This window comes from Zea mays, chromosome 5 (assembly GCF_902167145.1).
Source record: "Zea mays cultivar B73 chromosome 5, Zm-B73-REFERENCE-NAM-5.0, whole genome shotgun sequence".
In the NCBI taxonomy this organism is placed as follows: Eukaryota; Viridiplantae; Streptophyta; class Magnoliopsida; order Poales; family Poaceae; genus Zea; species Zea mays.
In genome coordinates this window covers 2,794,498-2,819,143 of record NC_050100.1, presented here as the reverse complement: position 1 = coordinate 2,819,143, position 24,646 = coordinate 2,794,498, and the positions used below count along the sequence as shown (strand labels likewise).

Sequence of the window (24,646 nt, the reverse complement as noted above, 5' to 3'; positions counted from 1 at the left end):
TAATTGATGAGACTATGGATTTAAATATTGTTATGTGATTGTGTGTGAGATGTTTTATGCGAAAATATGTTATGCTATATAGCTGTTGATATATTTGTTATGTTGTGGAATGTGGTGTAAAATATAAACATCATTTGTAATGCTGGTCAAATTAACTTCCTAGAGGCTTATTAACTTCCTAGGGGCTACAGTCAGCCGTAGTAAGTTAGCCAGCTAACTTTCTAGGGGCTACAGTAAGCCGTAGGAAGTTAGCCAGCTAACTTCCTAGAGGCTACAGTAAGCCGTAGGAAGTTAGTCAGCTGACGGCGTGAAACTGCTAACTTCCGAGAATCTACTAACTTCCGAGAGGGTTATTAAGTCGTACGAAGTTAGCTAACTTCCTAGAGCCCTCTAGAAAGTTAACCTAACTTCCGACAAAAAATTTTCGAGAGCCAAACTTCCGACGGGATAGCTTAACTTCCGAGAGTTTCGCTAACTTCCTAGAGTTTAGGCCTAACTTCCTAGGGTTTAGGCTCTAGGAAGTTTACTATTTTAGTGTAGTGTGAGTGATGAACATCACCATCGCTCCACTATATTGTCGCTCAGCTATGCTTAAGCTCTTGAAGTGATGAATAGTGCTTTAAAATATGCAAAATAAAGATGTCGAGTGGGACGAGAGTCTTGTTGGAGTTGGTCCAAAGACCCCCTTAGGGAAGCCTGCTGCCAAAGTAGGTCATAGTTAGAGCAGGAACCGTGACTAGTCTCGGCGTCACAGTACTAATAAGCAATCTCCAAAGTCCGTGGTTGAGTCAAACATTGATCCACACACGCTGGGGAATTAGGGGGTGCAGTGCAAACAAATCTGCGTTTTCTTTTATTCAAATGTTACCACAGCGAACACATGCGGCCAGAAAGGCAGAGACACGACGCCAACGCCACAGCGCAAACAGACGCGACAGCGTCACCGTCCGTCGTGGCATCTGTTCGGAGCAGGAGCACGCAAGGGCGGCAGACGTGATTGCTTGATCGGTTCTCTTTCTCCTCGCGGTTCGCTGGACCGCTCAGGCGGTAACCGAGACGGGCTCCGCCCGCAGCGCGGCTGCGGCTGCGGCGGTCCCTTTGGTCAGGAGCTCCGACACCCTCGCCGCGAGGCTCAGCTTCGCGGCCGGCGACACGCCGTGCTCCCCGATGATGGACTCCAGCACGGCCTCGCAGAGAAGCTTGTTGTCGATCGCCACGCCGCCGGCAACCGGCACCGACGAGTCCCTGGAGAAGGCGACCTGGATGGAGCGGATCGGAGCAGAACAGCAGCGTGAGTACTGAGTACGTACGTGTCACCATCCTATTTCGTCGGACACCGTATCTTATGAGCAAGGAGCCCTACTGCTCCCATGAGCAGAATCAATCCAGACCACACCCTCCACATCCAACGGTGCTGCGTCAGGGGGTTTTTGTAAAATGTACAGAGTTGCAAAGAACATTTTACAAAACCCCCTGACACAGCACCGTTGGATGTGGAGGGTGTGGTCTGGATTGATTTTGCTCATGGGAGCACCAACGCTCCTTGCGCACAAGATACGTTCTCATTTCGTCGCACGGAAATGAACTGAACTCACGGTGAGGACTCCGGCGGGCGAGTGCGTGAAGTGGATGGAGGCTCCCGGCGGGAACGTATGGGGCTTGAACACCTGCTTGAACTTCTCCACGGCGACGCCCTCGGCGTCCGTGTACAGGCCGGCCGCCTTCCAGTACGCCACGCAGTTCTCCGCCACTTTCCCCGCGTACTGCTCGCCCGTGAGCGGGCGGATCATCGTCACCCGCGCGAACTTCTCGAAGCCGCCTGAGAGACAAACACACACACAGAGACGTCCACAAAGCGGCAACTTTACAGGCGGCAGCGTTGACGACCATCACGCCACGCGCAAGAACGACAACGACAACGAGGCACCTTCTTCAGACTCTGTAGTCGTCTGTAGTACTACAGTACTCACTCACCCGTGACGACGTCGCGGAAGAAGGCGGCGTCGGACGCGAGCTCGCCGGCCGTCTTGCCGGCCCACTTCCTCGCCAGCGCCGGCACGGCCGCGTCCTCCAGGTACACGCCGATGGCCGTGAACTTGACGAAGTTGCCTCCGATCTCGAGGCCACGCACGCCTGCACACGCGACGCGCGCGCGCCAAGACAGAGGTCAACCGGAAGCTCTGACACGACATACTCCGGCACGTTCCCTCTCCCTTGTGCTACGACGACTACGTACAAGAAACTAGAGACGAGCGAACGAACTGGCACAGAAGTGGAATGGAACCTGGACTGGACCGGGGACGCAACGCACCTGCGCCGCCGAGGAAATGCGAGCCCGCGGAGCCCGGCGGGCGGGCCGCCGGCGGGAAGACGACGCCGTCCACCACCACCTCCGGCACAGCCATTTTTTTCACACGGCGCGGTGGGGAACCGGACGTAGCGTAACAGACGAAGCTGCGGGCTACGGCCTTGTTTGTGTACGGGGCAGGGCCGCAGCCCGCAGGGCGGGTTGTTGCGATAAATACGAGAGCAGAGCACAGAGGGTTAGGCTATCTACGACCGTTCCCCTAAATTTTCCTCCTATATCATCTTTTTGTCACATCATCAACATTTCACTCCCTATTTTTTTTATCTCACGCAGTGATTCCCCCTAAATACTTTCCCTATATCTCACTACAACTATAAAATATCATTTTCTATACATATTTTTCATCTACTATAAATTTTGGAAGTGGGCCCACGTGCACCGTATTTGGAGGGCACCCGTACGCACGCCAGAACAAGGGCGAGAGAGAAGCATACCTTCGCGTAAGGCGCCTAGTAGAGGAGTCGCTGCGGCACTGGGGGGCGCCCTGTAGCCGCCATGCAAGCTACAGGGCAAGGGGAGGGGACGTCGTGCAGCACGCGCTATGGATAGCCTTAGACTGTGTTCAACCGTTCCCCTAAATTTCTCCTCTATATCCCACTCACTTGCCACATCAGTGTTCTCTTTCCCTATATATCTCCACGCTCCACAGCAGTTCCCTCTATATCAAACCTCTATACTCCACCACAACAATATTATATACTTTCATCTTCAACTAACCCATTTACCTTCCAATTTTTTTCTACTAATAATTATTCACGTGCACAGAAACTTAGGCAAGGGGGAGAGAGAGCGGTACCCTTGATCTGGTGTATCACCTTGCTATCTTCTACTACTGTGCAGCATTTAGCGTCAACCAGTGAAAAGGGTAGCGGGTCATTGTAGCCGCCACAACTACTACAGTGATAGAGGAGAGGGTACCGGTGATTGGTGAACACGGTCTTAGCTAGCTAGGCAGCTGGGACAGGCGTCATAAAAAAGAAGAAAGAAACACACCAGTTCTGGCCCAAATTTGCAGAATTGCCACCGTGATCGTGATCTCAAGCTCTAAACCCGGCCCATTCTCATAATACCAAATCTGTAATAGCTTCTGCTGCCGTGGGCATATGTAGTGCTAGTTGGCGAGATGCCATGACCATGAAGTGGCGAATCGGTATCCAGTCCGTCCTGCGGGCAGGTGAAGCTACCATTAACCAATGGGACCGGAACCGTAGGAGAAGCAGCTTTCGCAGTAGAGATTCCGAGAGAATCCATGTAGCCCCAGCCTCACCAGACCTTCCCCCCCACGGCCCCACCCTATCTAAATCGAATCCTCAGCAGCGTGCTTCAAATTCAGCGTTTTTCCGTTCGGTGGCGGAATAATGGTACGATGATGCTCCATGATGGGATGTTACTTACGCTTACGTCGTGAGGTGCAGCTAACTGCATGTCACGTGTCCTGTTTTGCCACCAACTTCTTTCTGTGTTTTTAGTATAAAAACAGAGCTGTGGGAAGACATTTTAATCTACTTCCTTCGCACGCGACGACAGGGGATCCAAGGTGAGGCTAATGATTGGTTTTTTGCTCGGTGTAAGGCTTTGTTCGTTTACACCAATCCCGCTCTGGATTAACATGGATTGGAATTAAATCCATGCCTCAATCCATGCCCCAAAATAATCCATGACTACTTAATTTTTTTTATTCGGTTAAATCCATCATGGAATATAACCCAAAGGTTTGGAAATTTTTTAAACTATGGAAGACATGGATTCTATCCATAGTCCATTAGGTATGGAACAAATCCATGAGATATTGCACAAATTTACATTAGAATCCATGGATCAAAAGAATAACTAGCTTTGAAAGTCACATAGATTTGTTGATGGATTTAATCCCACCATGGGATTCACTACCGGAATCAGCTTCTTTGCCGTGTGTTCTAAACACACGGCAAAGGCTATTTTACACTCGGCAAAGCCTTTGCCGAGTGTAACACTCGGCAAAGAACGCTCGGCGAACTGTACATCGGCAACAGCTTCTTTGCCGAGTACTTTTTGTCGGGCACTCGGCAAAGACTTTGCCGAGTGCCATTTGGCACTCGGCAAAGAAAAGTCACCGTCACGGCGCCAAGTGACGGTGACGGATCCTTTACCGAGTGCCAACGGCGACACTCGGCAAAGACTGGTCTAGTGGACCCCACAGCCAGTCTCTGTGCCGAGAGCCCTAGTAGGCACTCGGCAAAGGAGGTTTCTTTGCCGAGTGTCTGGTAGACTGGCACTCGGCAAAGAACCCTCCAGTGGGCCCCTTTGCCAGTCCCTTTGCCGAGTGCCTTGGCAACGGCACTCGGCAAAGACATCTTTGCCGGTTCCCAGGTTTCCTTCTTTGCCGAGTGCCATGGTCAGCACTCGGCAAAGATGGCTTTACCGGTTCCCAGGTTTCCTTCTTTGCCGAGAGCCATGGTCATAGCACTCGGCAAAGCGACCTTTGCCGAGTGTTACACTCGGCAAAGTGACCAGGATGTCCCTTTTTTATTTGTTTTTGCTGTTCCATCCAAACAAACAAAAGATATATATCATTCACATCACATTATATATCATTCGCATCACAGAATCAACACATTTATCATCAACACCATATATATCACAAATATCACCACATAAATCAGGTTTCACAGCACATAAGTCTCATTAAGTATCTCACAAGACCAAGTATAACTAACATCACCAACACTCACAAATATAAGTTTGGATCATCACAAAACAGATATAAGTCTGGATCATCACTAACATCACCAAGTATCTCACAAGACCAAGTCTAGCCAAACATCACCAACACTCACAAGACCAAGTCTGGATCATCAACGAGGTGGGCATCTGGACTGGTTCGGCGAAGGGCTGGACGAAGCATGAGGGTTGTTCGACGCCGCCGATTGACGCTGCACAGAGAATAGATTGTATGTGTGAGAACATATGAATATATATCATGCAGTACTAAAATTTTGATACTCACAGGAGTAGTGAACTCAGCAGGGTCAGTTGCAGGGAACAACGGAGGTGGTGGAGCATGACCCTGTGCGGCGCCAAGGCTCTGCACGTACGCGAACAAATCCGACATCCTCTTCTCCAGCTCCTCACGTTGCCTCCTCTCATCATCTAGCTGAGTCTGTAATATTTCGCCCTAATGTTACGATAATGCAAAGAGAAGATATATAAAAATTAATGAACGATGAATAGATAAGGAATAACCTGGAGTTGCTGGATACGATGCTGTGAGGTGTCCTGCCGAGGTCGTATGGCTGGGCTCGCGCTCGTGCTCCTTGCTCGCACCTGAGAGAGAGTGGGAGTGGAGGACGAGTCGATTGCCCCGTCGGCAATCCAGTACCGCCCATGCCTCTTGCCTCCTCCGACCCTCATGAGGACATCTCCGTCGATGTCCTCGGTCCTCGGATCGTAATCTGGCCCATGGACCTCCTTGGCCATTGCGGTGTACTCACTGAGTCGGCTGTGGATGGCGGGGTTGGTGTACGCCTCGGGCCCGTCATCCGGGTTGTAGGTGACGTCGGACGTCGCCTTCCCCTTGTGGGCCATGGCATATGCCGAGAACGTGGAGCAAGGCGCGCCACCATGTGCCGCCGACTGCGAGAAAACCAACGATATGGTTAGAAATCATGTCTAATCGAAAGTTATATACCTAAATAAAAAAGAGCGCGTACCCATGCTTCCGCGTATTTGCCCAGGCTGCGGCTGCCTTGATGGTGGGAGGGACCTTGCATCAGCAAACGCCGTTCCCGGCTAGCGTTGTGCGCCTCGTCCCACTCAGCCGAGCACCACCTCTGCACCATCTTCTCCCAGCACTCAGGATGCGCGGCGCACCAATGAGGAATCATCTAAAAAAATATAAGTACACCGCATATCAGAAGATAAGAATAAGCATATTTAGTACCAATAATAAAGTTTTGTATTTACCTGCAAGTACTGGTCCGCAGTCAATGACATGGTTCGGGCGTCCTTCTTGGTCACCTTCTCCCCAAGGATGGAGCCGTGGTAAGTGACGATGGCCTGGATGCGCGCCTCGTAGTGCATGTCCACGACGAGCTTCTTACAGCACGTCGTAGACACCACATCCGCCCTGGCCTCGTATCCAGCATCGCACCTGAAGAAATCCTACATACAAAGACGATGTATCCATACATTATTTAAAGAATATGCAACAAATGCGACTTATTAAACAATATAGTGCGAGAAAGACTTACCCACAGCTCTTGCTTGACCCGCTCCGCCTTGTTGTTGAATTGTCTGCCGTCCCGATCTACTGCATCGGGGGCGACGGCGTAGTGGTCGAAGGTGTACGCTGGGCTCGTCACTCCGGCGTACTCGACAAGCCCAGGGAAGTGTTCCCGGCATAGAAGGCCGAGGATGCCATTGGGGTTGCGGCCGTGACCCCCTGCAGTCTCCAAAACCATCCAAGACCTGTCGAAGTGATTAAGATGAAGTATTAGTTTCTATTATTAATTTGAACATATAATATGAAAAAGCAGCAACAACATCTAAAGTTACCTACCTCTCTCCATCGGGTCGTATGAGGGGACGTCTGTCACGAAGAATGGGTCGCTTAGGTAGGCTCGCGGGACCTCGCAGGTAGATACTCCTCGAACCTGAGGAGCCAGAACCTGAGACGCCCTGCTGAGCGGCGGCGTCGTCGTCGTCGTCCTGCTGCGCCGCATCGTCGTCGTCCTGCTGCGCCGCATCGTCGTCGTCCTGCTGTGCCGCATCGACAGCGGCTTGCTGCTCCACCTGCTGCTGTACAGCGTCGTCCTGCTGCGCCTCCTCCTCCGTCCTACGGGTGCTCCTCCTCCCCCTCCCCCTCCCCCTCCTCGTTCTCGTCCCACCGCCCACCATCTTTGTCCAACAACCTGCAATTAAGAGTAAACAATTAAGCACAGATAAAAAAATATGTATTTAGAAACATATGCAAAATAAATGAAATATAGCATTACATCGATTAAAAATAATCTTCATATGTGTCCGGGTTAGCCGGATCATAAGTGTCATCATCACTATCAACCATTTCATAGTCAACATCATCTGAAGGCACAACTTCGTCATTGGCATTGCCTTCAAGTATTTCTAAGTCATTCTCATTTTGCACCTCATCATCCTCGTCATCAACAACCATTTCAATATCTACTTCCATTCCGATCGCTTCGGTTAAGTCTATCTCAAATTGCCCTTCGAGCCCATCTTCTTGGAAGAACTCTCTGTCATATGTGTCCGGGTCTAAGTTATAATCTTCATCGTTTGGAACAGGTAATTTAGCGTGCGGTGATACCTTATACACAACATCCCAACCCTTAAGATGTTGTTTCGTTTGGCACGCATATGGAAGATAATACACTTGTGTGGCCTGTTGGGCCACAATGTAGACATCGTCTCCTGTTAAGGTGGAATCCTGTCGAATTTCGACTATCCCAAGATTAGAATGTGTCCGTCTCGTAACTTCAGGGTCAAACCAATGACATTTGAATATCACTGGAGTAAGAGGTTTGGAACCATAAAAATTGAGTTCATATATTTCTTCAATTCTTCCATAATACTCGACCTCGTCAAGCCCGGGCGTAAAGACTCCAGAACACGTGGTTTTTCGATTGGGCCGACTTTGGTCGTAGCTTGTTGTGCGAAAACGGTATCCATTGATGTCATACCCAGAAAATTTCCTGACCCTATAGGCAAAGCCATTGGCTACTTGTCTCAACTCGGCACTCATAGACGGCTCTCTTTGGCCCTGCAAGTTCAAACACGCTAGATTGTTATATTATTCGCACGTAAGAGCAATTTGGAATAACAAACTAAGCACGTACCTTATGTTTAAACCAGGAAATGAAATCGGGCAATCCATTTCCCGCACCCTTTCTAAGAAGGGTATCATATTCCTGTGGAGTTGGGTCCCTTGATCGACGCCAGAATTCATGAATAAATTGCTCCATGTATGGCGTCACCTCTTCAAGGTTGGTCAATACATATAGCATGATATGGCGCCACTCTTCATGTCTCAGGGTCTTGGTGGTCGAACCACTCGCGCTTCCGAGTTGCCCTCGAAAAATGCTGAGGTTCGATTCATTGCCGCCATCATTGTAACGAGGGGGTGGATTATGCACGCTCGGCAGTTTGTCACCATAGTAAGTTGTTGTGAAGTTTGACACCTCCTCCAGTATGTATGCCTCTGCAATGGAAGCCTCGATTTTGCATTTATTTCTACATTTCTTTCGGATACTCTTTAGACATCTCTCGATTGGATAGCACCAACGTCCCTGCACGGGCCCCCCCATTCGTGCCTCATATGGGAGATGAATAATCAAATGCTGCATCGGATTGAAGAAGCCGGGTGGAAAGATCTTCTCCAGCTTACACAGTAACACGGGTGCCATCCTTTCCAAGTCTGCAATCATGGTCCGAGCTAACTCTTTTGCACAAAGCTGGCGAAAGAAATAGCTCAACTCTGCAAGCGCTAGCCAGACATGCTCAGGGACATAGCCTCGAACCATCGCCGGAAGAATTCGTTCAATCCATATGTGGAAGTCATGACTCTTCATCCCTAAGACTCGCAGAGTAGATAAGTTCACCCCCCTACTAAGGTTAGCTGCATACCCATCAGGGAACATTAACATCTTGATCCACTGTAGTACTTCCTTCCTCTGGGCCCTGCTCAGGACGAAATCGGCCTTAGGCCTTCTCCATGTCTTACCACCACTAGGCGGCTTCATCTCTTGGTTTGGTCTATCACATAACTCTGCCAGATCCACTCTTGCCTTTACGTTGTCCTTTGACTTATCAGGAATCTCCATAATTGTCGCCCAAAGTGCCTCGGCGACATTCTTTTCAGTGTGCATCACGTCAATGTTGTGTGGAAGGAGCAGGTCATCATAATAGGGGAGCCGAGTCAAGCCCGACTTATGTGTCCACATATGTTGCTCACCATATCCCACAAAACCACCTTCTGGGTTGGCCACGAGACCATCTATCTGTTCGCGAACTTCGGCACCAGTCATCATTGCAGGTGGGCGGTCTGTCACCACAACACCTTTCGTAAAGTTCTTGATGTCTTGTCGGAATGCATGGTCAGGAGGGAGAAATTGTCGATGTTTATCGAATGACGAATATTTGCCACCCTTCTTCAACCAAATGAACCTAAGAGCTTCCTTGCAAACTGGGCATGGAAACTTACCGTGAACACACCAGGCGCAAAATAGCCCGTACGCCGGAAAGTCATGCATGGAGTACTGGTACCAAACATGCATTTTGAAGTTTGTCTTCGTAGCTCGGTCGTACGTCCATACCCCTTCCTCCCAAGCACGGACCAATTCATCAATCAAAGGCTCCATGTACACGCCCATTTTATTCCCCGGGTGTCCAGGAATTATCAACGACACGAATATGTTCTGTCTTTGAAAGCATACGCCGGGGGGGAGATTGATGGGGATAACGAACACGGGCCAACATGTGTATGGGGCAGCGGTCATTCCATAGGGATTGAACCCATCTGTGGCCAGCGCAACACGAACATGTCGAGCCTCTTTGGCTTTCTCATGGTGAATGGCATCAAAGTGGGTCCATGCTTCACCATCGGATGCGTGAACCATCTTGTCAGGATTGTATCGTTTGCCTTTTTTGTGCCATGTCATCTGTTTCGCGGATTCCTCTGTCATGTATAGACGCTGGATCCTCGGTATGAACGGAAGGTGGCGTAGGATTGTCACGGGGATGTCGAGCTGCTTCTTCTGTCCATCACCAGAGTCTACCTCCATGAACCTAGACGATTTACACTTCGGACAGTACTTTGCCTCAGTGTGTTCTTTCCTAAATAGGACGCAGCCCTTCGGACAAGCATGTATCTGCTCATACGTCATCTTGAGTGCACGAAGGAGTTTCTGTGCCTCGTACATGCTCTTTGGCAGAACGTGATCCTCCGGAAGCAGGCTGCCAATAACTGTCAACAAACCATCGAAGGCGTCTCGACTCATGCTATACTGCGACTTCAACGCCATTATACGCCCAATGGCATCCAGTTGAGAAACTTTTGTCTTGCCGTGAAGGGGTTTCTGTGCCGCGTCAAACATGTCGTAGAATGCCTTTGCGGTCGCCTCTGGCTCGTCCTCCGTACGTCCTTCGGCGAACTGTGCCTCGTGATAGTCGTTCAACATGTCTGCTACCCCGGCATCAGCATCGTAATCCTCGACGCGTTGTCTCACCACCTCCTCTCTCGTGCGATGCGCTTCACCATGGAAGATCCACCGAGTATAGTCCGGCGTAAATCCATTCTTCCAAATATGTTCTACCATGGTCTTCTTTGGTTTTCTTTTCCGGTTGTCACATTTGCTGCACGGACAAGGGACTAGGCTAGCTCCTTTAGCAGCTTCGCCATATGCCCGTTCCACGAAAGCATCGGTCTTCCTAATCCATTCTGGGGTGACATCATTACGTCGAACGCGGCCCGTGTACATCCACTCACGGTCCTCCATCCTCTAACATATATAACCGAGTATAGTTTAATATAGACATGTAATGCATGTACACTACGTTCCTACCTTCTAATAGGTGAGGATAGGTCCTAATCCCACCCGCGGTTGCGTAGATGGAGTTAGTTTCCATGCTCTACTCCGATCCGAGATAGAATTTCGGCAGCACCTCCCCGCTGTTCTCCGGATACACGTCCTGGCAGGGAGAGTGTACTGTCCGGAGAACAACAGGGAGGTGACGCCGAAACTCTTTCTCGGACCGGAGTAGAGCATGGAAACTAACACCATCTACGCAACCACGGGCTGTCCAAAAAACGTGGACAATTCGAAACTGATACATTTGTAGATATGCAAAGATCTGCATATCTACACCGTATCACTTTCGAACGGGAGACGCCTAACTGGGTTACGTGATCTACGACCATGATGCGGAAATAGAGGTTATACCTAGGGTGGCGGTGGAGTCAGGCTAGTGGGGCTGTGGCGGGTCGGTGCAGTGGCGACGCGACGCGGTGCAGGCAGACCCGCAGCGGCTAGGAAGACCTCTGCAAAAAATACATGTCTGTCAACAAAAAATTCACATCACCGGCACTCGATCAAGCGGTTAATACAATACAAAATCAAGCGCTCGCTCTAGTTCATTCGAGCAAGGTCACTATACAATCAAGCGGTTAATACAATACAAAATCCTAATAAAACACTACAAGCACTCGCTCTAGTTCATTCGAGCAAGGTCACTATACATGCATGCATGGCAGGACTCGTGAATATAGTGGAGTTATTAGTTCAGCATGCATGTTCTATCTGCTTACCTCCTTAGCATATGTATATGTTTGGGATGCTACATGTCATTTAAATTGGATAGGTACGATATACAAACATACAATTATTTTATTTTGGTCCTATCATCTTGTGGCCCACATGAATTTATGCATCTTAAATTGTTCTAGTTGTCCTTGGACAAACTATCAAAAAAGCTAGTGACCAAGTTTATAGAAGAATATATAGTATCAATATTTATGAAACAAACGACACCTTTTTGATATACTCTTTGTATAAATTTGGTCAAACTCAACATAGATTAACTCGATGGGTACTCTGAATCTCTGATATATAGAATTACATAGGCTATATTCTTAGACAGTGCGATTATGAAAACATATCTGTTATCTTTAGTGTTCCGATGGTATCCTATCTATGCATAAATCGTGTCCTGAAGCTGCAGATTAGATTGCTGAGTAGTTTATTGAACAGAGAAATGAATATATAATCGCGGTTGTTGTTAGTTAATAAAAGGGACTGATGAGTTTACATAAAATGTGGCACTACTACATTTTATTATTTTATTATGAAAAGTTCTAATAAACTCCCTCCATTCTCAAATATTTGTCGCAGCTAGTTCATTTTTTGAACTAAAACACGATAAATTCCATGAAAATTTCATGAAAATTTCAAATGACGAAAACTATAATTAAATTATTTGGATATGTGTATGTTGGCTGTTCACGTCCTCGATTGAAATGATAAAGCTTACCAGGACGCGGGCGGACGGGCGGGCGGACGGGCGGGCGCCGGCGAGGGCGCGGGCGCCGGCGAGGGAGGCCGCGGCGGGCGCGGGCGCGGGCGCTGGCGAGGGCGGCCGCGGCGGGCACGGCGGGCGGCGGCCGCGGCGGGCGCTGGCGTGGGCGGACGCGGCCGGCGACGGCACGGCGGGCGGCGAGCCGGCGATGGCGCGGAGCGGCGGCGGACGCGCAGGGAGAAAGAAGCAGAAAGGAGAAAGAAGAAAGAAGAAAGGAGAAAGAAGGAAGCCGCGGGCGAGTATATTCGCCTTCTTTGCCGAGTGCCCGTGATCTGGCACTCGGCAAAGTTTTTTTTAATTTTTAAAATAAACTTTGCCGAGTGCCAGATCGGTGGCACTCGGTAAAGGATCCTTTGCCGAGTGTCTACCATCTGACACTCGGCAAATATTACCTTACACATCTTTGCCGAGTGCCACCCTGGGGGGCACTCGGCAAAGAAGTCTTTGCCGAGTGTCTTCCTTGGACACTCGGCAAAGTACATTTTTATTTTTTTTATTTTTCTAACCAAAATTTTTGTGGTATGTTCCTACACTATGTAGACCTACATGTACCATTTTTTGGGACAATTATAACAGTGTTTTCTATAGCTAGTACATTTAGTTTGTTTATTTGAATTTCTTCGGAAAATTCAGATTTGAACTGCAGGTCACTCGAAACTTGGAAAACCGTGAATGCAAAAATGATATCCATGCTACATAGCACAAGTTACGACCGATTTCAGGAGCGGACCGGAAACTTCGAGCACCATACTCACTCAACATGGCCGTGAACTTGCCATACAACTGTTTAAAAAATTTATAAAACACAAACAAACTTAGAAAATCATGAAACTTGTCCACATGTCATGATATCATATGTAGAGTCTGTGATAAAAAATTTAGAATGTTTGGAGAAAGTTGTGAGACACTATGTGTAGAAACCTAAGAGAACCACACATGAAATCATAGAGTTTCAATGTGGATCTCTTAGGTTTGTACACATAGTGCGTTACAGCTTTCTCGAAACTTTTTCAAATTTTTATCACAGGCTCTACATATGATATCATGACACGTGGACAGGGTTCATGATTTTCTGACTTTGTTTCTGTTTTATACAATTTTTAAACACCTGGATGGCAAGTTTACGGTCATGTTGAGTGAGCATGGTGCTCGAAGTTTCCGGTTCGCTCCTGAAATCGGTCGTAACTTGTGCTATGTAGCATGGATATCATTTTTGCATTCACGGTTTTCCAAGTTTCGAGTGACCTGCAGTTCAAATCTGAATTTTCCGAAGAAATTCAAATAAACAAACTAAATGTACTAGCTATAGAAAAAACTGTTATAATTGTCCCAAAATGGTACATGTAGGTCTACATAGTGTAGAAACATACCACAAAAATTTTGGTGACCAAAATAAAAAAAATTAAAATATGCTTTGCCGAGTGTCTACAGAGGACACTCGGCAAAGACTATGTTTGCCGAGTGCCAGATATTTGACACTCGGCAAAGACTGACGGCCGTCAGTTGTAGACGGCCGCTAACGGCCCTTTGCCGAGAGCCATGTTTGCCGAGTGCTTGACCCTCGGCAAAGAAGTCTTTGCCGAGTGCTCGGCTGTGCCGAGTGTCCTACACTCGGTAAACTAGCTCTTTACCGAGCGCAGGACGTTGCCGAGTGCGGCACTCGGCAAAGCCGGATTTGCCGAGTGCCCGATAAAAAGCACTCGGCAAAGCCACCGGCACTCGGCAAAGGCGCGAATTCCGGTAGTGATTGGGTGTGAGATATGGATTCGCCCAATCCATACCCGGATTAAATCCATGGTGGGATTATATCCCATGTAACCGAACAAGGCCTAAAGTGGTTGCCAGTGTGGGCAAGTCTATAACGCATGAACCCAATGTTCAGTGTGTGAAGCATACATGTGAGGGTATGTCGATCCAGGTGCTTCCCAAAAAGAGTCATGAGCGCATCGATCTTCGTTCTTGGGTCCAAAACAGTTCACTCCATATTGATCTACCGTAGGATTTGTAGCCTTCTACTACTACTAGGTCAGTGCCCGTGCGTTGCAACGGGAACATATAAATTAGTCAGGAACCATCTTAGAAGGTTTTGCCAAAACATATTCACACAAACAGTAAATTAGTCAGCATTATATTCATTTACGAGAAATTGTTATACAATCACATGAAAAACAACTAATTGTGATTCCTCTTTTCAAGTATTGCTCTAGCTAAATTAGGAACTTGATTCCACACAAGAGGACACATTAAAGAATTTGGTATTCAGAAAGGAAAATATAGGAGCACATCGTCGTCAAAATATGAAAAGAGGAATACCACAGAATTCTAGAATTGTACTAACTTTAAGTTCGGGTACATAGCCTATGTAACAAAGGTGATATGATAAACAGCCAACTCAAAGGTAATCTGCATACCTAAGGTATAACATGATCATCACAGTATTGACCACCACAGTATTGTAGACATCATTCACTTGCACATGCCATAACTATAATGTTGTAGTGCCAGCCTTGAAATGTCATATTAAAATTGAATAATAGGTGTGGTCGTTGTGAAACTGAGGCACCTGACATAGAGGAACAATAAGCTTAAGATCAAACCTGTGTCACCCAGGTTAAGTGCTAAAACATGATTTCACAAGCTACCTAGCATAGTGGACATGTCCTTCTCCATCGTATATTGAGGAGCTTTGGGCCTAGTTGAAATCATGTATATTAAAGCTACTGATATTTCACAAGTCAGAAAGTATAGCCTAGGCATGTCAACTTCTAAATTTCAGGAAGAACTACCTAAGGAAACCCCTGTGATCTTCTAACACTTACAATGATTCATCGTCCTAGTCCAAAAATCTTGTCTAATAAATAAGCTAGTAGCAAAAATATGGGACGCTAGATTCCTTATACCAGAAATAAGGTGCTAGCAAAAAGAAAACATGACGAATACCACAGAAACTGTTTCTGCAAAGATACATAATCACACTTTCAGAAGAACAATTAAATTTATCTAAAGCCGAGTCTTGATGGTATCTATTGGAGTGGTGATAATCGACCAGCAAGCACCAACAGTTGTGATTCCTCCCGTCGCTCTCCCACAAGTCGTTCCTGGCGCCGGCCCACCCCTGGTCTGGCAGCATCTGGACGCGCACGGGCTACGCCGGCGCCGGCGCGCAGCTCCACTGCGCCACGGGGACTGCGGCGGGCTCGGCGACGCGGTGCCCACGACGCTAGCGTGGGTGAACCTCCACCACGACAACGACCAGACCTCGTACGGCGTGAGCGTGGTGGACGACTTCAATGTGGGCCTGTCCGTGACCCCGCACGAGGGCCGCGACAACTGTCCCGTCCTCGCCTGCCGCAAGAAAACCTCACTGAGAGCTGCCCCGGCGAGCTGTAGCTGCGCTCCTCGGCCGACAGCATCCTTGCGTGCAAGAGCGGCTGCGAGGCCTTCCGCATCGACGAGCTATGCTGCCGCAACATGTACAACAGCCCGCACACCTGCCGCGCCTCCAAGTACTCGGAGTTCTTCAAGCGCGAGTGCCCGTAGGCCTTCACCTACGCGCACGACAGCCCCTCGCTCACCCACGAAGCAATAGCGAGAGCAAGCGATGAGGGGTCAGTTGTGGCGCGCGCGGAGGGGGAGACGACCGAGGGGGGTCTGGGGGCGACGCACGCGGGCGGGGTAGGGGCCATAGGATGGACGGTCCAGATTAACAGAAGGCAGAACAAGGGGAGGAAGACTACCTCTTCAGCCTTAATATAGTAGTATAGATAGTCAATTAAAAAATAATTATATAACAACTTTCATAATACAATATGTGCCTTTAATAATTGATCTACTTCTTTCTTTCACAAATTATCTAGGGTAAGTGAGCAGGCCATTTTTACTGGGTGCTCATGAGCAATCCGTTTTTCTTCTCTCTATGTTTCCATAAATAATTCTAACATAGCACCTCTTACTATCTATCTATGTCATCTTATTATACTCGCTCTTGGGGACCTCAATCGTGCGCATTTAAGCTCGATAGGCTCTTGTCGCACTGAGCCATATTGCAACCGATTAGAGAATGGTTCCACGAGTCCTCCGCTCCACGTAAAATTAAGCATGAGTGCTCTGTGTCGACATGATCCTGTGTTTGAGTTGAGAACGTCGTCCCCCGTTGGCAGAGGGTGACGTGCTAGTCTCTATAAAAAACACAAATACTGGATGGGAATTTGACCTAGCATACTTTAAATCCGACCAGTCTTGCTCGTAGGCTTTTGTATCTGGCGCTCGTCCACCCATGCCTCATCACGGGCCTCGTTTTCGATCAGCATGTGATACGCTTATTGAGCCCGGGTAAAAATCCCAAGTGCCAAGCCCAAAAAAACATCTTGTATAATTCTCGTGAGAGTTTAAAACAGGACATATATAGTACGTCGGAACTGCTTGTGCAATCGCTTTGGTAAGAACACTCTTTCTCTCCGGTTGACAAAGCTTGCTCCATCCATCCCTAAACCCTTTTCCAGACTCTATCTCAACATCCATCGGAGAACACTAAAACATTTTTAATCTCTTCAGGATTACTGGCAGCACTTCCCATAATAGGTAGAGGACATGTTCATATTTATCTGTTGCTTTGAAAAAACCGAAGGCTATCATCCCTAAAGAAAGAGTACGTAGAGTAGGTGACTGTCTGACTGACCATCGGTGCCCAATTCGATTGGATGAGGAGCAAACCCTTCCTATTCCAGTTTGCATTGCCAGCACGAGAAATGAGTGCTGAAATAGCAGCACATGGAATATGCTGAATGCCATTTGAACTTTGAAGCATTTCTATAACTTTCAAGGAAGATGTCATTCGTACTGGTTCAATGTGGACAAAATTTGACGTACACAGGACCTTCATATACATTATATTAAGCGAAACTTAGCATCTTTCATCAGCATACCACTGGATAAACCATGTAAATGTTTACGACTAAAAAAAGGTTTCCACTTCGATGAGAGGCTGGTTTCAGTTCCATTACAAATGGTGAAAATCTGTTGTTGAAAAAAATAAAAGAATCAGGAATCAGGATCAACAATGATCAAAAATCGCCTGTACAAAGCTCTTCAGATTATCTTCAGGCCTTGCTTAATTTTGTTTGAAAATATTTTGTACACTTCATTTGTGTCCTGTGAGGTTACCCACCTAAAGCTGGAGCATGAACACTCGTAATAACCTCCGACCTGTTGGTATTCAGGCTGGTTATTGTCGCCGCCTCTCCTACCACGGCCCCTGAAACTGCGACCTCTTCCACGGGCATATCCATTGCCCATATATGCAGGGGAGTGATCGTCTTCCCAACCAGCATCATCATACTCATTGAACCCATTTCCTGAAACGTAACAAGGAGAAGAACCAAGTTTCATATGTGCTTCAAAACAACATATTCGTTGTAAACAACCAGAATCCTGCAATCTACTTGCCCTCTCAACAAATATTTGTATTCTGAGGATTAATAAGTGGTGTATATATGCAAATGAGGTTGTGAGCTTTGCATGAGCGCCTATGTGTTATGTGTCACATGCATTCTGGTATGGATGACATAATACACATGCAGATATAAGCAGAAATTTAATGATAATATGTCAACTGGTAGCAAGTATTGCTCCCAGCAACCACCTAACACAATAACATGTCTAACTCAGTGGCTGCTCCATAGGTACCTTTGGTCTTACATAGTTACATTCCTTAACAAGGACAGCCACATTAGTCAGTGCTAGCCTATGCACTTCCTAAAATATATGGCCACCAACTCAAGTAGGGCCTGACTAAGAGAGGAGATTTGATCTAGGAAACAGATTCAAAAATCTCATTTACAAATGGAACCTAAGGCTAAGGGTAAGCAAAAGAAGCTGAGAAATATGATGAAAAGGATATATCAATATACCTGAGAAGATTACTATAGAAATCAGGGTTCTCCATCAGCTTGTCAGTTGGAAATGAAGCATACTTAGGACCCAACTTCTCACGGATAGAAGTTGGTTGCATATCTATAAGAAAATTTAATCAGTAATGAATAGAGGTTTGTTAGTATTCATTGGCAAACTGACATGGAACAGAACCAATTTAAAAAATTCTGTCTTACATAAACCAAAAGCGTAGAGGTTCAGATTTTTGACCCTCATCACTCTCATGCCTTTGAAACCTATCCCAACAAGGACCTGAAGGTTTAATTATCAATGGAAATCGTCACATGGAGGGATCAAATCGAAGAATTTATACAAAATGATACGGAATCTGGAAATAATATTACCAAAATTATACGCTTTAATTTCAATGTTTCAAAACCATTAAAAATGCATTGTGCAGATACCGAGTGCATAATAACAAATCAGTACCAGTATACACTATATACGATTATGTAGACTTTTAGTTCAAAATTGTCAAAGAAGCAAGTTTGAATAGCCATAAAGTAAATCACAAACCATGTACCCAACTGGTACAATTTATGTATTGATCGCAATACACCACTAACTTGAAAATGATTTCAATTGAACACACACACACACACACAAAATGAAGTCAATTCCTCCAGATTAAGAGAAGTTATGGTTTTAAAGAAAATGGAAATACCGCTGCAGATGGACTGGAGTCGTCTTCCAGAAATGTTGGAAATTTTATTCCACTTTTTGGTTCAATTGGATCTTCTTGAAATAACCTCCGACATGTTGGTATTCAGGCTGGTTATCGTCGTCGCCTCTCCTACCACGGCCCCTGAAACTGCGACCTCTTCCGCGGGCATATCCATTGCCCATATATGCAGGGGCGTGATCGTCTTCCCAACCAGCATCAGCATACTCATTGAACCCATTTCCTGAAACGTAACATGTGAGGAATAATTGAACATGTGACAAATTGAGGGTTTACTCTGCAGCACTCAGCCTCACCACGTCCACCTCTGCCCCTGCCCCGCCCACGGCCTCGACCACCACGACCCCTTCCACGGCCACCAGGTGAGTGTGCATCTACAATCAATTAAATGAATTATGATGCCATACAGAATTATTAGAACGTTAACAATAAATAACACAAGGGAATCTCACACAATACCTTCATCATTATCATATTTAACCAAAGGCTTCACTTCATCAGCAGGCAAATGAGATATGCCAGAATGAGATAACCTTGAACTTCTGAAATGAAACAGGGCTAGCAAAATGATAGATACTTCACAGACACATTAGCAAGATGAATTGTACAGAGTCATGCAAGGTACAGTCCATTTCATGATCCAAAAAACAGAGACCCTGTGTAGTTCTACTTCTACGGGATGTAGGGTTCACCCACACACACACAGAGATAATGTATATGGTAGGCAATATACTGTAAAAATGCTGACGAATTCGTGATCAACAACGACAAGATGGTATTGACACAGGTGAGCCAAGAAAACACTGATCCACACGACCATACCTGATGACCATTGGGATTGAGTTTTTTATGGCAACTACCGTGCCGCCGGCGGGCCCGCCAGGAAGGCGGACGACGCCCTTGTAAACGCTCCCGAAGCCACCTCGCCGACCTTGAGCAGGCGGCTGAAGTCGCTGGTGGCGGCCCGGAGCTCCTGGAACCCGAACTCCCGGAGGTTGCTGGCTCCCCTCTCCTCGTACAGCTCCGGGATGCTCCGCGCCAACGACACCGAGCCCGAGCCCGATGACTTCTTCATGTTTAACCTGTGGTGAAAGTTCCACACTTACCAATGTGAGCACCAGAACAAACTCTTGTGGCGATGCTTTTCCATGCAAGAAAAAGCAAACACTCGATCAAAACTCCACCAAAGAAACAAACACGAAACAAGCGGGATGGCGAAATTGAGCAGATCGGACCAGGCAGGACGCACCTAGTTGTCGTCGTAGACATGAGGTAGGGACGCGGCCATTGCGGGGAGACGAAGGGGGCGGATGCAGACAGGCGCGGGCGTGGAGGGGGCGAGCGGGGGCACGGTGATGCCCTCGGTGGACGCCCTCATTGCACACTTAAGAGTAGTACAGATATGTTTAGCGTAGCAGAGAGGACCACGAGGAGGCGGTACGTCAAATGCCATAAACCCATTGATGCAGATAGTTTGTCCTGCTTGCTCCAACTTCACTATGTACTGCAGCACAAAGGCAATCAGTGGATTTAAGAGAAATAGAAGAAGTATATGTTTGCACCAAAGAATATCCAATAAATGAACTGTAACTTTGAAAATGAGATCATGGTTCCCTAGACAAGGTTTCACTACTAATTCAAACACTGAAGAAACTGTAAGTAGGGAGTTACCTGCTCTGGTGTTAAGGTGAAAGTCTTGTTTGCAATGGTGAATGCAAGATTTGGCATCTTTGAGATCTGATGACAATCAACAGTTGACTCGCCATTGGGGCTAGGGAGACGCTCACAGAACTGCAATGCACATTAAAATAAGAAATGCTGTCACATTCTGCACAGTTCCCAATCATAGAACTGTCCAAACATAACAAAGTATCCCAACCTGATTAGCTCGCAGAGACGCAATGATCCTGCAGAACCAAAAATAAATCAATACTTTCATCTAGGGAAAGAACATGTGACGAAACAGTCAGAAAAATAAATCATAGAAAGCTCCCTTCCAAGCTTTAAATTATGTCAAAGCGCTCCTAAAATAATTTGTCGTACCATCATCTAGAATCTGAAATGTTGAGAACAGGAAAACGGTAACGTAAAATATACAAGTAATTAGATGCATGGGTTAATGGTAACGGAAGGGGAAGAACAGTTACAGTGATACATGCAACGTATTTGAGGAAATGCCACCACCCCTCATAGCGGCATAGAAACTACAGGCGAGAGGCAATGACCGATGCCTTCCTAAGGTGTCTCTCACCTGTTGAAGAGGGCTGACTTGCCGACATTGGGGCAGACGAGGAGGAAGACTGCAATAAAGCATTGGTACTCTACAGGCAACATCTCATGCTTATGACACATGGTACAAAAAATATTAACAGCCCAGTGCTGCACTATGTAGTGATTAGTGAAGATCTTATTAAACTAAACCGCACCACATTTACATCCAGGTAGCATGAACTAAGATGCAATATGATAAAATATATTGCTATGAAAAAATAATTATTATTATTTTATACATTTGTTAGCATCACTAAAGTGGATGTTTACATACCTTAAAAGCTATATAAGATTATATTGTACCTGTGCTTTGTTATTGATTTAAAAATAAAAAATGATAAATATGTGTCGCTGGTGCATCAGCAAAATTACAGACTGGGTACCAAAGCCCAACAACTGCTAAGCGACAACGAAATTGAAGATTGACATATATCGCAACAGTTACCTTTTGTTCCAGTATCTTAGGGGAATTATAGAGAGGTCGAAGAACCTCAAGCACACTATAAGCCTGTATTAAAACACAAGAAAGAAAATTTAGACACATATCTGGTAAAAATAAAAATATGAGTAGATGCACATTTTAACAACCTTCTCACACTCAGATCACACGAGATCGAGGGGAAAAAGCGCACTGGAAGCCCCTGGTGGAGCAAACGACATGGAGTTTTAATAGATAAGATGTTATAAAAAATGTTTCAATCTCTCCAGCTTGTAAATATGGGATGTAACTATTGGGAAATTGAACAAGTCCAATAGAAATAGAGATCATACCAGTCACCATGGGTCTAGAAAAAACACAATGTCGGCTGAAGTAGGCATACACAGACAATATCAAATATGGAATTAACTAACCTCAATACAAGAGATAGCGGCATCTTGAACACTTCGTTCAAATCATTCATTAATTGTAGAACCTGCACAAGACAAAAAAAATCTTAGAGCTTTTGGACTTATCATACCATACAAAAGGATACAAATTTGGATATGATACCGACAGTGACATAAGACAACTGCTAAAGATATGAAATAGGTGCTTTATCGAGCAAAGGAGTAGAACACATATAGCCGACACTACAAGAGATGACAGTGTCTCGCATTGGAATCCTAGCATCTCCAAGAACTATGGTTAAATTATTTCAAGAAGCAAAAAGAATAATATGCCATATCATGAGTAATAATAGACTAAGATAGCAAAGAATAATATGCTATATTGGGTAATGTAGATAAATATAAAAGGCACACATCATAATTGGTATACATTCTCTGGATTGTCTCATCATGCAAAGCAAAAATCTAGATTTACTCAACCCACAGGAAAAATGCTCTTGCTCGATCTCATTTTAGGACAAAACAAAAAAGGTTTGTTCCAAAATAAATAATATAGGGGTTCTTTAGTGAATACAACATGGAGACAACTTCAACAATGAGAAAGTAGCAAAGCAAAACACCTACCACCATCAGCTTGAAGAACTTGGACATGATATCAATCTGCAAAAAACATATTATCCAACAGTAGAAAATTAATAATGGATTTAGTCTTCCGTTCTTAGTAAAATAAACAGAGTAATCAATCCTACCGAGGCATTCCCACTCCGTTTTATATCTGTCTGTCGAAAATACGACCTAGATATGTGATGATGCCCCATTTGCCTTTGCACCGTTACCAGACTAAAAAATATTGTTTACATCAGATGAGAAAAAGACCCACAAAGGAAGCCTATGCCACAAGCCCACAACAACGCCAGTCTTCCAATCTCAAGAGGCCAGTACAAGCAAAAAAAAAACTGAAACTCAAATCCAGAAATCAATCATCGTAATTTCCCTATCAAAATATCCACCAGTTCCAGTTACAAGATTAAAACAGATTCATTTTAGGAAAGTGGATCCCAGGAACAAGGAAATGTAAACAACCAGCGAGGTGAGTAGCTCTAGGGACCAAGAAAATGTAAGCAACCAGCGAGTTGATGTACTCAATCTAAAATAATAACAAAATTGTTTAACTAAATACCCTCAACATGCCCGCAATGACCAGTCCCAAAACAATCCTGGAGAAAGAGTTGTTCCGAGCAGAACCATGGGATGACAATTATAACAAAATCTGAAAGCTATGAATGGTCCTCAGATATAGAATACAAACCTAAATTGTCCTTTCACACAAGCCACAAACCAAATATTTTCCCCATGTATACGTACACAACGTTGCAGGCTCACTACCCATTGGTATATTTTTATACTGATATAAGTACTTGCTATTCTCTCTTGCTTTTCCTTTTTTCATTCACTGATGGAAGTCTGAACCAAAATCTACATGCATTGGTGGAATGGAAATGTGACCTCCACTTTCGTAAGTCCGAGCGGGCTTACAATAGACCGCTAATCAGCTCATGTCATGACAATTTGTTAGAGGTTACTTAACCGCACTTTGGTCCAGCCTAATATATATACAAGCAAAACACAAGAAGTGGGCTTTTGCAAGATAAGAGTAGGGGGTGGATGAATGCAAGCAGCTAGTTGTCAGGCACCAACTTTCTATACTCTTGATAGAAATCTCTATCTAAACGAGGGCAAGGGACAATCAAACACATGTAAATATAGAAACTAAAATTGATGAAACCACATGAAAACATTGCTTTGGCCGCAATTTCAAACTGAACCTATTTTGTAAAGGAAATCAAACGCCTAATCTCCAACAAACTATCAACACCAAGAAAGAAACCCAGTAGATAATAGCTAGGGTTTGACAGGGTGTAGGGTGCAGGGTGCGTACCTCGGGCGAGAAGGTGCACGAGGGGCGTGGACGCGTGGTGGTGGTGGTGCGCGCGGGGGCGGGCGCGCTCATCTCCTAGAGGAAGCTGTCGCCGCGGGAGGGGAGGGGGACAGAGAGGTGCGGAGGCCCGACCGCGCGTCATCCAATCGAAGAAATGGAAATCACTCACTTCTCGGAGGAGCTCGGGGTGGAGGTGGCCGGTGTCGGGTGGGGACGGGCTCCGTCCCGTGGCGCAGAGTGCGGCGCCTGCTCCGTCGAACCGTTGGTCGTGGTAGCGTCCATGACGAGATCCAGGATAAAGGGGCAGCGAGGGAGTCGGGCGTGAGGGAGAAGGAGGGGAGGGAGGCGGGCGCGGTCCTCCCAGCCATCGCGCTGGGATGGTGGATGGGGAGCGGACGGCGTCGGGGTGGGGACGGGAAGGGGCGGCGGGGGAGTCAAGCGCGAGAGAGAAAGAGAGGAGGGGGAGGGGAACGAGCGGGTTGGGGTCGCGGTTGCATCGTGGTGGAAGAACGGCTTAGATTCATCGAAGGCAAAGAACGGCTTAGATGCACCGAAGGCA

At 46.4% G+C, this 24,646-nt stretch overlaps 2 protein-coding genes and 1 pseudogene across 25 annotated transcripts; 1 reads left to right on the top strand and 2 right to left on the bottom strand.

Annotated features, from left to right (window-relative positions):
* Positions 1-823: 823 nt before the first annotated feature.
* Positions 824-2,515, bottom strand: LOC100275381 (uncharacterized). 2 transcript variants are annotated; one of them, XM_020553203.3, is made up of 4 exons: positions 2,285-2,514; positions 1,975-2,133; positions 1,596-1,819; positions 824-1,259 (listed from the first exon to the last, which is right to left on the bottom strand). In XM_020553203.3, the coding sequence occupies exons 1-4, from the start codon at positions 2,403-2,405 to the stop codon at positions 1,041-1,043; spliced, it is 723 nt and encodes a 240-aa protein (XP_020408792.1). In that variant the 5' UTR covers positions 2,406-2,514; the 3' UTR covers positions 824-1,040. The 2 variants fall into 2 exon arrangements, with proteins under 2 accessions (XP_020408792.1, NP_001347596.1); NM_001360667.1 differs by having other exon boundaries at positions 827-1,259; positions 2,312-2,515.
* A 12,989-nt stretch (positions 2,516-15,504) lies between these two features.
* On the top strand, positions 15,505-16,192 carry LOC103627949 (osmotin-like protein; annotated as a pseudogene).
* Positions 16,193-17,214: 1,022 nt separating this feature from the next.
* LOC103625769 (uncharacterized) lies at positions 17,215-24,646 on the bottom strand. 23 transcript variants are annotated; one of them, XR_004849321.1, is made up of 16 exons: positions 24,088-24,617; positions 22,898-22,988; positions 22,773-22,808; positions 22,173-22,234; positions 21,909-21,961; positions 21,301-21,828; positions 20,929-21,105; positions 20,721-20,840; positions 20,299-20,553; positions 19,872-20,131; positions 19,509-19,591; positions 19,346-19,423; positions 19,032-19,272; positions 18,544-18,619; positions 18,346-18,448; positions 17,303-17,790 (listed from the first exon to the last, which is right to left on the bottom strand). XR_004849321.1 is itself a non-coding variant. In XM_035958917.1 (5 exons), exons 1-5 carry the CDS (start codon positions 22,964-22,966, stop codon positions 21,099-21,101), a joined length of 237 nt encoding a protein of 78 aa, XP_035814810.1. In that variant the 5' UTR covers positions 22,967-24,074; the 3' UTR covers positions 21,093-21,098. The 23 variants fall into 23 exon arrangements, 1 of the variants encoding a protein (XP_035814810.1); XR_004849322.1 differs by having other exon boundaries at positions 21,766-21,828; XR_004849319.1 differs by having other exon boundaries at positions 19,872-20,190; positions 21,909-22,234.